The following is a 15,225-nucleotide window of genomic DNA, read 5'->3' on the forward strand; positions in this document are numbered from 1 at the left end:
TTAAAAAGGTTATTTTAGCTCAAAAATTAACAAGAAGTATAAAAATGTTAAAATTAAACGAAACTCTTTCACATTTAAATACGCTTTATACAAATTTTCAAATTGTAATTTTCAAATATAAAAAAAAAATTCTCAAATATTTTTACCAAAAAAATTTTATTTTCTTAAAAAAATATTTTATTTAAAAACTGTATTCTACCTTAAAAAGTTAAAAAAATTTTCAAATTGTCGTTTTTACAAATTATAAAATAATTTTTTTTATCTAAGCAATAATTTTTTTCCAAAAAAAAATTTTTCAAGTTTATTTTAGCTCAAAAATTGAAAAGAAATATAAAAATGTTAAAATTAAACGAAAATCTTTCACATTTAAATACGCTTTATACAAATATTCAAATTGTAATTTTCAAATATAAAAAATAAATTTCTCAAACATTTTTACCGAAAACATTTAATTTTCTTTAAAAAATATTTCACTTAAAAACTGTATTCTATCTTAAAAAGTTAAAAAAAAAATTATAGAAATGTTAAAATGAAAGAAAGATTCTTCACTCTAAAAACCCTCAAGGAAAATTTTTAGCTTGACGTTTTCAAAAATGACAAAAAAAAATCCTCAAACGTTTTACCCAAAAATAACTTTGTTTCCCAAAAAAAAATATTTTTTATATTCTAACCTAAGAAATAAAAAAAATAAAGTATGGTAAACTAAGAAAATTCTCAAATTGGTCACTTTTAAAATTAAAAAAAAAAAATTTCACACTTTTTGAAATAAACAATAATTTTTTTACCAAAAAAATAAAAAAAAATAAATATCCAAATCGTAAAATTAAAGGAAAATATTTCACATTAAAAAACGATACATAAAAATTTTCGAATTATCATTTTCAATATCGCAAAAAAAAAATTCTCAAACATTTTTACCGAAAAAATTTTATTTTCTTTAAAAAATATTTCATTTAAAAACTGTAGTCTATCTTAAAAAGTTAAAAAAAGATTATAAAAATGTTAATGTTAAAAATCCTCAAGGAAGATTTTCAGGGTTGACGTTTTCAAAAATGGCAAAAAAAAAAAATTCTCAAACGTTTTACCCAAAAATAACTTTGTTTCCCAAAAAATATATTTTTTATATTCTACCCTAAGAAATTAAAACAAAGTTTAGTATGGTAAACTTAAATGAAGATATGTCACTTTAAAAACTAAGAAAACTTTCAAATTGCCTTTTTTAAAAATTACAAAATAGAAAAAAAAAATTCCCAAATATTTTTAAATAAAAAATATATTTATTTTTCAAAAAACTATTAACTTAACTTTCTTAAAATGGCAAAAATAATTTTTTTCAAACATTTTTAACGAAATAATTAATTTATTATCTAAAAAAATATGAACTTGACGTTTTTACAATGATACAAAAAAAGGAAACATTTTTTGCAAACATTTTTAAATAAGAAACATGTGTTTTTAAAAAGTTAAATTAAACTAATAAAACCTAAAATTTTAAAAAGTTAATTTTAGTTCAAAAATTATAAAACAATATATAAAAGGTTACACAATAAAAACTAAGAAAATTTTGAACTTGTGTTTTTTTAATTTCGAAATAAAAATTTTTCTTAATTAAAAATGTTAAACTAATATTTTTTTTTTACTTTTATAAAAGGACACAAAAAGGAAAAAAAATTTTGCAAAGGAAAAGCAAACATTTTAAAAAATTAAATTAAATTAATAAAAAATTAAATTTTAAAAAGTTAATTTCAGTGTAAAAATTATTAAAAAAATATATAAAAGTGTTACACATTAAAAGCTAAGAAAATTTTGAACTTGCTTTTTTTTTTAATTTCGAAAAAAAAAAATTGTTTAACTAAAACGACGATTTTTTTTTAACTAAACATTTTTTGAACTAAAAATTATTTTTTTTACACAAAATTTTTTGAAAAGTTTATTTTAGCTTAAAAATTAAAAAAAACAAATTATTAAAATGTAACGAAAATGCTTCAATTTAAACAATTCTATACCAAAATTTGCAACATTGAATAAATCGCAAAATTATAAATTTTTTTTTTTAATTTTGTCAGCTTATTTGTTATTATTCTCAAGCCTGCAAGTGAATTAAGTTTCAGACATATTTACAACAATGTTAAAAATACTTGAATCGAGCTACCGCAGTTTATACTTTTCGTCCAACTAACAAAGGCATAACACATACATATTTATACTTATATGTATATATGTAAATAAGTATATAGAGATGATAGGAATTTGAAATTCTTCATATCTTCCAGTAATTGTTTTTTTTTGTATATCATTTGGCCTAAATGCTCTAAATATCTACGTCAACACTAAAGGCAAGTGGATCGTCCGAGGTACGCCAAGATAGACTGTCATAATCCAAGTAAAGTTGACTTAACTAACTAATGTTAATCCTTCCCCATATACATGTTTTGTTTACTTTAAGCGATTTTATAACTTTTCATTTTTAAAATAGAATGCATGCAACTTTACCTAGCCAAATATTTAATTTTCTTCGATTTAACTCGTACTAATCAAATTCACTCAACGCGTGGCTATAATACAATATCAATTAACACATTTTCTGTACTCCTGCACACAAATACCTATAATCCACTTTAACTCAGTTCATTTCAACTTTTCCCCTCAATTTGAAAACATTTAAATTGACCGGTCCCAAAAATCTATAACAAAACTCACCTGTATGGTCCACTGCCTGGATTTGAGGTGCTGCTCTCACGGCTGGATGCTAAGCTGCAGGTGGCCGATGTGCGTGCCGAATTCGGTGCTGGAATTTGGGCGGCGGTCAAGTGCTCCGTGCTGTGCAAAAAACAAACAAAATAAATAAAAAAGCAGCACAAAAAAAGCAGTAGAAATAATCAAAGCCAAATATATACAATATTCAATGTTTATAATAAAAAGCGAGGAGGCATCATATTAATCCATTTAACTCATCTCTTTCATCTGTATCCCCCTGTTGAACTGCCTTAGTTTTAAATTACATTAAAATTGCTACTCACCTCGAATTTGAGCTCGCTACACTGTTGTTCGAGCGACTACGTCGACTCTTCAGCGAATCACCGCGATTTACTACACCTTTGCCAGTGATGGAAAAATGTCTCAGTCTATAGTACTCCTCCTCGACGCCGGTATTTGGCATTGAAGCGACGCTGTAGGTAACATAAGAAAAAAACAAAGTAAATATCAACTATAAACGACAAGTATGTATGTATGTAAGTGAGTAAAGAGGGGGGAAAAATGTAAATTTGCCGCACAAGCGGACATTGTTACTGTTAATGGTAAAGCAAGTGCTCAGACAATGGTCGCAGACTTACCGCGAACGCTGTTGTGGCAGACATAGTTGATTGGGACGTCCTGACGCACGACTGCCCGGTGTTTTCACCGACTGCGAACGACTATGATGTGGTGAACCATAACTGCAACAACAAGTTGAGAATAATAAATGATTAGTGGTGGTTTGTAACGAAAAAGTCAAAGAAAAAAAGTGTTGCTAGTAATAGTTGGCTATTGGGCAGTTAAATCTTGAGCAGTGGTGGTGTGAATATTTTAACTGACCTAATTGAACGGTAAAGTTGTTAGGCCGATGCTTTTAACTGAAGGCCGAAGTTAAATGAGAGGATAATGAAATAAGACAAAATCACTTGTATTGAATTTTAATGTACACCCAGGGACATGCCAGGAAACCAGCTGGAGAGTTTATTATTTTTTTTTCAAGTAACAAATTATAATCGCCAACCATGAATACGACTGATTGCGAGACAATTAAATTAGGGCAGGATTTTTATGATTTATCTATTGGAAATTTGCAAACCATTGAGAAAATTTTGCCATTTTCGGTGTTTTTCACATAAATATACGAGTATGTACATACGTATTTATTCATGAGAAATAATCGGAGTATTTGCTCTTATGAAGGACATCCAAATACATATTTAGAAATAAATCTTGGAATAATTTGCAATCGCTACAATGATTTAGAAAGCACAGAGCAATTATAAGAAAAAAGAGAGTTTTTGATATATACAACTGAACATATTTACTAGACACTTCAAATTCAATTCAAGTACACACTCTCACTATCTCTTTTTTTGCACTATAGATACGTTCCCAAAAAATTTGTGTAAAAAATTGGTTTAAAAAAAGAATGAAAACAATATTAAGAAATTCTTTTTAGAGTTCAGTTAAGAATTTATTTCGTGTCTACACATTTTAATTCATTAAAAATATTATAAGACATAAATTAGAAATAAATAATGCCTTTCAGAGATTTTTAGTAAATGCGTCGTAAAATCTCACTCTATTTGCTTTATTAGATTCAAGAAAAATTCCTAAAATATTGAAAATCGAGTAAAAAAAGATTTTTTCTTTACAACTCGTGTTGAATCAAATTCGTGCAAAAAGGGAATTAGGAGTATCTCGTTTTATGCCGTTTTCAATTTATGTGACTTCTCGCTTTGAATGGTTAGCCGACGGCTTTGATTTTGAGCGCTATTGCAATAAATGGAAATGTGATTAAAAAATATTGAAATATTTAAATTGGTGGAGCAGTTAGACACTTTAACTCTAATTGTAAAAAAGCAAAAAATTATAAACACCTCAGTTCTGATTTGTTTACCTTCCACTTATTTTTCATTTGACAAAGAACCACTAAGGAAAATTCTCCATGGAAAATAGGAAAAATTATAAAAATTTTTCTAATTAAATATAGAAAGATGCCAATTTTAACCATATGGCAAGTCTTTGTTAAGTAAACAAATAATTGAAACAAAATAGGTGACAATTTTTTCTTTTCTACAAATCAATTAATTCAGCTGCACGACGGCTACTAACTCGGCTGCTTATGATAGGCGAAAGGCTTACTGCAATTGGGTAAGATATTGGCGCAAAAGAAAAGCAAAAAAAAAAGTGCGTGTAGCGTATTACACATAACAGAAGTGAAACTTTTAAGGCAGACAAAGAAAGAGGGAGAGACCGGAGAGAGCACGAGAGAGAGAGAGAGAAAGAATATATTTTTAAATAAATTCACAACATTTGCAGAGAATACAAATAGACGAAATTCGCAAAAAACGGAGAAGGGTCGACCGGTGTAGGTAAACGCCAGACACAAACCGTGGCAACTACGCGTACTACTCCGAGCGTTTATCACCCGCACAAACGCAGCGATTCCAGGACCGCAGCAACGACACAAATTAGCCCAAGGCAATACCAATAAATCCGACGCCGGAACGAATAGCACTTCATAGTACGCACAAGCACTAGCCAGGAAACGGAAATAAGCGCCAAAAAGTAGGAACAAAAAAAAACACGTCAAAAAAATTGGGATAAAAACGCTCCAAAAAGTAGGCACCAAAAATATATTTCCTAGAAGTTTGCTCCAACAAACAAGCGCCAAAAAGTAAGCAGTGTTATTTCTCACAGGAAATTAGCAACAACAAGGAAAACCATAGGAAAAATAGGTTAAGGTGCATCTAATATATAGATAAGGTATATCTCTCTCTCTTCTTTTCCTCTACGTTATATCTTTTTTCTCTCTCGCGGAACGAAAATGCCCAAAACGTTGCATGGCCTTGAAATTTTACGCTCCATTCTTAGTTGTCCATTGACGCCTAAGAAGTTTCACTTGAAAAACAATTTTTGTAAAACTAAGGAGGTCTATTTTCAGCTATGAAATGAAGATTACATATTCGCCAGTGAAATTAAGATTCGCTTGTTGAGTTATAAATATTAGGTAGTAGTAAATGTGCCATGTAAAGTTAGGAATTTCTCACCCTAATTTAATAAGTACGAAAATTGTGAACTAATATTTCACATTAATGCAAATACATATCCACATTTCACTCATTTACTTCAATAGAGCCATAACTCAAAAAATCAAAATGTCGAGAAAAACCTCTTTAAATTTCCCATTTTATATAATTTGCCTGAGTGAAAGTAAATACAATTATTATAATAAATACAATACAGTAAATACATATTTCCATCTAACGAGATACTGTATACATTTTTTACACAGCATATAAAAAGAGGAAAGCATATAAAGGGCGTAGTCTGGTCAAATACTCATTTTTTATAGATATTTTTAGGATTTGTTTTGGTATGTTTTCAAAAGTGTGCCATTTTGTTATTTTTGAAAAAAATTTTCCCATTGTCACACCTGCCAGAATGACAAGCTTACAGAATAATAATCAGTTGAACTTTTTCGTTTAGATGTCCCAAAATCCTTTTTTTAAGACGCTTACTTTGGTGTCACCCTACTACAAAAAACTATTTAAAAAAAATGTTTTTGTATGCTATTTGATGTCAATAATAACATACTATATAATCAAGACGATAGCATTTTATTTTCTTAAAAAAAAATTCTTAAAAATATTTATAAAAAATTTGTATTTGACCAGACTACGTCCATAAAGGAAACATCTAACAGAAATGTACGTGCCAATTATTTATTTTTTATTCTTTTGTTTTCTAAATAAAAAGACCTTATTGTAATTTCTGCAAACATATCGAAAAAAAAAATGTTTTTGTGTTATGGCACTATTAAAGTAAATAAGCGATATTTATGGCGGACATCTGTACCCCATAAGAGCTTACAAATAAATGCTGCTTTCTTACATTTCTGACCTCTGCATGTGAGGCCGTGAATTCCAGAACATTGCATTCGCGTGCCACCAGCACATTTTTCAATGCAGACAAACGCAATAAACAAAGTAACTAACATTAAAATCGCTAAACATTCTGAGGTAAAGTGGCTAAAAATGCAGATAAATATCTAACAAAATGCAGGGGTTCGCCTGCGCTAGGCAGCAGCAAGGACTCGTCACTGCAACTGGTAATTGTTCGACTAATCAAACGTGTTGAGACATGAAGAATGAGGAGTTAAGTTGAGAAAAAGTTACTTTACTCAACTCTTTTTCGTTGCATAAACTTGCGTGCTTCACTGCCATTTACCGCTTAAGGCCGGCGGTGTTAAGCAACGCTTGGAGAAGTCTTTCAAATGCTTGCCTTATTAGTTCAGAAAGTGTGCGTGTGTGTATGTGTTATACAACTTTAATGTGTTATATACTTTAATGCATTTTCTTGAATAGCGGCGTTTTGGGCAAGGAAGTGCCTTTAAAGGAGTTAAACGTTTAAGAACATGTACGCTTAAGTAGATATTTGTATATATATACTTGTATATGTATTATGTAGGGTAGAGAAGAAGCATTTAAATTTCATGATGCGCATTGTTTTTAGTGCTGAAGGTGAGTTCGGCTATGACCCTGTAATTACATGGGAGCCAATAGTTGGTCTAAATAAACTGTAGAAGAAGAATAAACTGTTTGTTGAAGAGAGTTTAAAGAAGATAAGCATTTCAGCTGATAGCTACAATGGATCAGTGATAACTGAAACTTAGTTTGACTTCTGTTCAAGCACAACTTTGGTGCTTCTCAAATGGCCAAGTACTTTTTAAGGACAGTCGATTCTACGTAACCGGAACGACTCGGATTTATATTCGGCCAAGGACTGTCACTTGAGCAGCATTCCCCACATTTATGTGGGGGGGATGTTTATGCTGCTACAACAACAAAAACCAAATCGTAATGAGAAAATGATAAACCAGCGCATTTTGTGCATTAATCTAACGAAATTTAGAGTAAGCTTTATAGCACGAAATTTCTAGATTAGATAGCCATGCATGGGCAAATCCATACTTCCCCTCTAAGTTTTAATTGTAGACGTGAAATTCGCCGTGTATACATACATTTTTGTCATCTGCACAGATGCACTTGGCCTGCTGATTTATATTCCTGTAAAATGAATGTTCATCTAGCCTACTCTTATATTGAGGCGAGTGAACAAGGAAAAGAAAAAAAAGTAGTCATAAAGTAACCATCCAATAATTGTCTCAGTGTCATCTAGATATCAACTAGTGGACATCTACTAACCATCTAGTAACCATCCCTTGCAACAATACATTACCCCATAATTCAGTACTCTTCAGAGCAGCCTAAATACTAGTTTTATTGGGTATAGTGCACGGCGACTTCTGATGTGGTGCGCATGATGTTTTTCAGCTCAAACGCTACCTTCTAATAGGGCAATCAGCAATGATAAGACTGATAGAAAAAGTGTTTTCCAATGGCGATCGCTCTTCGGCAGTTAATGGCAAACCCCTAAGTGTATTTCTGTCATGAAAACCGTCCTTATAAAGGAACATCTGCTGCTCGCAATCGGCTTAAAACTGTAGGTCTCTCTATTTTTGGAACAACAACAAGACGCACACCACAAATAATGTTTTTTATAATTTGTCTGCAAATCATCCAAGTGAAGTTGATACCTTCAAGCCTGAAATTTGTCATTGTTGCGATTGAAAAGAATAATCGATTTGAGAAATGCTCACTTCTCCTTCGGAGAGGTGAACTTCACAATAAACGGAGCGCAAGGCACATTTGTTGAAGATGGTGGCACTAGACCAGTAACAATGTTTTGTACGTTTGATTGTCACGGCAAGGTATTGGCGCAGTAGAAAACAAAAAATTTATTCGCCTTGTTTTATTCTATGCTGACAGCTAAATTGATACAGCAAAAAAAAAAAAAACAAATCAGCTGATTTACCAACACCACCTTTAATAGATTCGCCTTGACGGAGCGTTAGTCTGTGTATTGGTAGGTTTTCGCATTCGAAAAATGCTCTTGACTTCAGGTAGCGGTTGGTTGAGATATGTAGATATATTGCTCAGCAGGTACATGCATCAGCGGCGATTTCAGCTCTTTCGTAGCAATCAAGCTGGCTTCGTAGTAATAGACTTCAACGCTAAGGGAATCATTTGCACTCAACTCCGTTTTAAGAGTGCGAAAGTCATAACGCATTTTCTCTAATTCAGCACAGTCAGGTCTCACTGTATCTACTCTTTCTTCAAGATATTTTACACTTCACTTTAGGCTTGTAAGCTCAGCCGTAAGTTCACCTATGAGTAGCAATTGAAGCTCTCCTGATTCCCTCTTTGAGTTCTTCACTGCACTTATGATTTTTGCCTGCAGTTGCGCGACCGTTGTTGTGTTGTTGTACTCAAAGCCAAAGAAGTAGCTATGAGGCGATTTGTAAAAGAACAAAACAGAAATAGCTAGAAATTAAAAATCCACTTAATGGCAGCAAGAGCTATATAAAGTGTAGCAGTGGTAGAGCGTAGCGGCGTCAACGGGAAACAGAAAACGGAAAGACCAAAATAAGTTTTTATTTACGCGATTATTTATTTATTTTTTTTTAAATTTATTTTTGCATATAAATCACGACTTATTCCGAGACGACACTGCTCAGAGAGACTTTGATAACCTGGGTGTAATTCTTAAGTAAATTGGAGTTTATTGTGAGAAAGGAATATATTCAGCAAATACAAAATAAAAGTTTAATCTTCAAAAGTGATATTATTGCCTTCGAAGTATCCTCCATCAACTGTAATGCACTTGATTTTGATTCAACTCTCAGCAAATTTTTGGGAATTTCTGGTATAACCTCAGAGCCGTCTTCGATTTTTCCTTTACTTCCTTTCAGCTGTTGAAACGCGGCCGCTGTACTGGTTTTTTGAGTCGATCATATCTGTTGAATGTAACGATAGTTGGATGGTATTCGCGGGTATTTGGTCTGGGTAAAAAATTCATGAATAATTATGGTACTAGGCGACGGTGCGTTATCATGGTGCAAAATCCACGAGTTGTTTTCCCTTTCAATCCTTTTTGTTTTCCCTTTCTCAAATCCTTTCTTTTTTGGCGAATTGCTTGACATAAACATCTCATAAGTTCCAAATAATCATCCCGATTAACTGTCTGACCTTCTGGTAAAAATTCGTGGTGCACAATATCGTTGGAGTCCATAAAAACCGTGAGCAACGCTTTTTTTTTGGGTGAAAACGACGTGGTTTTTAGACTTGGTTCATTCGTTCATTCGGAGTTCGCCACTCACTCGCCTGATATCTGTATTGCGTGCCGTACTCATAAAGCCACGTCTCGTCTACAGTAATGATGCGTTTAATGAATGTTGTGTCGGATTGAGCCTTTTAAATCATGAATTATTGATAAACTTTTCTTTCACTTCATTGATGGTTTCATTAGACTTCGATGTTGGCGGGCTGCCACGACCTGCGCTATACTCGATGGACTCACGATCACTTCTGAAGTATTCATGCCACTCGTAAACAGGTGTTTTCATTAGAATATCTTAAATGTTAATCACAGATGTGGCAACGTAACCAAAAACACAAAACAAAAAAAAAAAAGAACTCAAATCGGTTGACTTAGAGCGTCATTTGGCGGTTGTTCCGGGAAATTTTTGATCAAGGTGTATGTATAGGGTGGTTAAATTTCAAGGGCCGATGTTGAACTTAACCATCCTTTATAATACATAGAACTTCGTTTCAATCTCAAACTTTTAACTTCACTAGCACTGCTTTTCGGCGTGTGCATTTCCCGCTGGGCACTTACGCACTCGTGTATCTAATATGGCTCTTAATTACTATTTTTCGACTGTTTCGCTTGTGCTGCACCACTGAGCTGCACTTACAGAATATTCTCTCTTCCCTGCACAAACTATGCACGTAAGTACGCAACTCAATAAAATATGAGTTTATGTGACTTTTATGAAATTTTCGCATTCTTCGCAACACAATGCGCAAGCAAGTAGATACTTTGTTTTCTAAAGGACACTTGAATTGGCTGCATTTTTGGCAGCTTACTTCAAAAGTATTTGCAACATAGTAGTTTGTAACGACTTGTGCAAATGTACAGTTGTTACACACACACACACACACAGCAGTATGATATTGTTTTTATAAACAAAACGTGTGGCAAATTGTGTTGAGAAGCTGGCAAAGAGGAAAACTTTCATGACGACTGAACTCAAAGGCACTCAAGACGTTGTGATAATATTTGCTTTGGCTTAGAAAGGTAATCATAACAAGGAACTGCTAAATAAGTTGATTTGAGTTTCGGGAAATGTGTGGTTTTTTCTTTGTATCTTTTCAGAGTATCAGTACTCAAGTACGTAATTTAAAAAGGCATTCTCAAGAAGTTGAGAAGTTGAAGTTATCGCCAGAGCTCTAACTAATTGGAAGTTGATGGTGGTGGTGCCATTTTGACACATCACTTGTAGATTTAGCAGGATTTGAATGAACCTTATATGTTATGTACATTTATCCCATTGAAGGTCCAAAAACACTTGAACGAAGGATTTAAAAATAATTTTTTTGAAAAATTTGTTTGAATACAAAATTTGTTTGAATGAAAATTTTTTATTAAAAAATTTTTTTTTTTTTAATTTTTTTGAAAATTTTTTTTTTAAGTCCTTTGTTCAACTGTTCATTCTTTGGACCTTTAATAAGATAAATGACATATTTTTTTGGAAATTTTGTTTTTGTTTAAAAATTATATAAATTATATTGTTTTTTGCTTGGAAACGCGGATACAATTTTTTTTATTGAAAATTTTTTGATTTTTTTTCTAATTAATTCATTATTTTTTTTTTGTTTTGTTTCGAAATTCGGTTAAAATTCTTTTTTGGAAAATTTTTGATTTTTTTTAATTAACTATATTATGGCAAACATTTTTTTAAATTTTTGATTTTTTTAAATATTGTGTTTGCTTGGAAATGCGGTTAGAAATTTTTTGTTTGAAGATTTTTGATTTGTTTTTTTTTTTTTTGATTAATTATGTTTTTTTATTACAAATTTTTTTAATTAATTATATTTTTTTTCGAAATTCAATTCAAATTTTTTTTGCAAATGTTTTTTTTTTAATTTATTATTATAATGAAAAATTTACAATTTATTTTAAAATTTTTTTTTTCGGTAAATATTTTTTTTGGAAAATTTTTGATTTTTTTTAATTAATTGTATTATGACAAATTAACAATTTTTTTTTTAAATTTTTGATTTTTTTCAGTTAATTATATTATTGCCAATTTACAAATTTTTTTTGAAAATTTTTGTTTTTTGTTTTTAATTAATTAATTTTTTTTTGCTTCGAAATTCGTAAAATTTTTTTTTGGAAATTTTTTGATTTTTTTTTAATAAATTACATTGTTTTATTACAAATTTTTTGTTTGAAAATTAAAATTTTTTTTTTTGTTTAATTAATTATATTGGTTTTTGTTTTGAAATTCGGTAAACATTTTTTTTTTGGAAAATTTTTGATTTTTGTTTAATTAATTATATTATGACAAATTTATAATTTATTTTGAAATTTTTTTTTCGGCAAAAATTTTTTTTTGGAAAATTTTTGATTCTTTTTTAAATTAATTCTATCATGACAAATTTACAATTTTTTTTGAAAATTTTCGATTTTTTTAATATAATAAATATTGTGGTTGCTTGGAAATGCGGTTACAAATTTTCTGTTTGAAACTTTTCCATTTTTTTGAATTAATTATATTGTTTTGTGTTTCGAAATTCGGTTAAAATTTTTTTTCGAAAATTGTCGGTTTTATTTTTCAAATAATTATATTATTAGAAATTTTTAGAAAAATGTTTGCTTTTTTTAATTAACTATATTATTACCAATTTAAAATTTTTTTGTTTAAGTTTTGATTTGTTTTAATTAGTTATATTTTTTTGGCTTGAAAATGCGGTTACAAAGTTTTTTTGAAATTTTTTGGTTTATTTTTAATTAATTTAATAGTGTTTTGCTTGAAAATAAGGTTAAAAAAAAGTTTTTTTGAAAAAGTCTGATTTTTTTAAATTGATTATATTGTTGTTTGCTTGGAAATGCAGTTAAATTTTTTTTTTGGAAAATTGCCATTTTTTTTGTTTTTAAGAATTATATTATACAAATTTAAAAATTTGTTTTTTTAATTTTTTTTTTGTAATTAATTATATCATTTGTTGCTTGCAAATGCGGTTTCAAATGTTTTTTTTGAAAATTTTCGATTTTGTTTTTTAAATAATTATATTATATACTTTTTGATCTTTTTTTAATTAATTATATCATTTTTTGCTTGAAAGCTTTTGCAAGTTGCTATTTTTGATAATTTTCAGAAGAAAAAAATCTTTGAGCCAATAGAATTTACTATTAAATTAAAGATCCCTTTGCTTGATTGATTTTAGTTGTGTCAGTGCAGAAGTATATGATGGTCACCGCAAAACATTTCTTTTGAGGGGAGTCCAAAAAAAAAAAAATATATACCTTCCAACAAATTTCTTTTCGGTAATTGGTTAAAGTCAATTTAAAATATTTTGTAATAATTCTTCATCATTAGCTTTGTAAAATAATTTAAATTAGTTTCGAAAAAAAAGTATCGAATTTTTTCTTCATACTCATGACTCCACCTAAAGGTCTTTAAAAAATTTCATTGATTTGAAATTTCTACCATCTGTAAGCTTTTAAAACTGTGAAAAATTTGTGCTTCTCTAAAATAAAAACAAAAATGCTTATATCTAAAGCAACAAAGTAAATAGTGTTTTTCTTTTGCAAAACTAGTCGTGAATTATTATTATTATTTGCTATCCTGCCGGCTGGGTGCGCAAAGAGCCGATGCAAATAAATTCCATGGGGGTCGAGTTGCAAATTTTTACTCTATCTACTGCCACTGAGCGAGCCGTCATGAATTCGTCAAAACAGGCTTCGTCTTTATGCTATTTTCGGCCGTCCTCTTCGGTGAGTGCTTTGCGGATTCTCGTCTAGGGATATACTGTTCATGTCAGTCGCAGATTTACGAATTGTATGGCCTATAAATTTTCACTCTTGTTTGCGTATTTCAATCTCAATCGGCCTTTGTTCGTTTCGAGTAAGGGGCGCGACATTAGAAATCCAGTTATCTGGCCACTGCAGGCGCAGTAGAGCTCTCAAACAGCGGTTTATAAAAGTTTGGCGCTTTTTTGTTGTTAATGGGTTACTTTCCCTTTTTCACGCGGTTTGTGCATCCATATGTATTTCTTATAGTTCTTGGTACAAGGTTCAAATAATACAGCTTTCTAGTTGATATTGATTGCGCAGAGGAAAAGTAGTAATTTGACCTACAGTGCAATATATATGTATGTGTATATATTTACTACTCAATAATAATTTATGCAGTTTAGCAAATCGCATTTGAAAAACAAACATAAATAAACACAAATTTCATTTCGTGCTGCTATTTGATTTTATAAACAAGCAAAAAAGCGCATGCAAAAAAGGTCTCATAAATAATGTTTGCCTTTGCTCTCTCCAAATGTTGTAAATAAATATCGGGTAATTTGTTGGTGGAAAACTTTAGGAAACTCAATACGGCAGCAAGTGAGCGTAGAACAAATATTTTGTAAATTTATGTTTCGATTATCCATAAATTGCTCACGTTATGACAGCTGCCAGTGGCATTGGTTGGTGGTGCTGGCTTTCGCTTAAATGCCTCAACCTCAAATGCCCACTCACCGCGCAGACCGCGCACACTAATTGCTAATTTTAATACTCCATTATTTTTAGAATGCATTTTTTTGCTTATAAAATTTATTTTTGGTTTTGCAGGCTTTTATTGTTTGCTAAAATTTTATAGCTTCCTTTGCGCTGCTGGCAAGGAAACTTGCGCCTTTTCGCGGATATACAATTTACCCTTCAATTTGGTTCGATAAAAAATAGCTGCACAATGAAAATGTAAAATTTTCCATATCAATGATGGTGGGATGGCAACAAAAGCACTGGTGTTTATTTGCTTAGCAGCTGTTTAGACGTTGCGTCGATGCCTGGAATTCATCCATGAATTCAACTATGTAAGGGTGGACCATACGCCCGCTTTTTTATTGCTAATGTTTTTATTGTTGAAGTTTAATTTTGTTTCCTTATTTTTTGATTGTTAAAATAATCAAAAATTTGAAAGTAAGCAGCTTTTCGATGAAAAATATAAAAAAAAATAATATTAAAAGAGAAAAAAATTAATCGAGAATTTAGTCTCAAAATACCGACTTCGAGATATTTTTAATTAAAATTTGCACTTGAAATTGTTTTTTAATAAATATGTATGTACATACATGGGTGTGAAAATATTTGCTTTAAATTCACAATTCCTTCTAATTGTTTAATTTTTGGATGACTAAATTTTTTTGTATTTATTTATATTTGCGGCTATGGAATTTTTCAATTCGCATTTGCTTTCTTTTATGACTTTCGCATTTTGATTATCAATTCTGAGACAAAAAAATTTGAAATTAATTTTATTAACACTCCGCTTATATTTTCATAAATTGCAAGTGCAACTCATTTGGT

At 30.4% G+C, this 15,225-nt stretch overlaps 1 protein-coding gene across 2 annotated transcripts in view; it reads right to left on the reverse strand.

Annotated features, from left to right (window-relative positions):
• LOC129243668 (uncharacterized) overlaps positions 1 to 15,225 on the reverse strand; it is a 160,709-nt gene that overhangs the window by 44,193 nt on the left and 101,291 nt on the right. For both annotated transcript variants that reach the window (XM_054880860.1, XM_054880861.1), the window contains 3 exons: positions 3,336 to 3,437; positions 3,021 to 3,170; positions 2,701 to 2,820 (listed from right to left, as the gene is read on the reverse strand). In XM_054880860.1, the coding sequence (XP_054736835.1) occupies positions 2,701 to 2,820; positions 3,021 to 3,170; positions 3,336 to 3,437 (372 nt within the window). The remainder of the gene's footprint in view (positions 1 to 2,700; positions 2,821 to 3,020; positions 3,171 to 3,335; positions 3,438 to 15,225) is intronic.

This window comes from Anastrepha obliqua, chromosome 4 (genome assembly GCF_027943255.1).
Source record: "Anastrepha obliqua isolate idAnaObli1 chromosome 4, idAnaObli1_1.0, whole genome shotgun sequence".
Lineage (NCBI taxonomy): Eukaryota > Metazoa > Arthropoda > Insecta > Diptera > Tephritidae > Anastrepha > Anastrepha obliqua.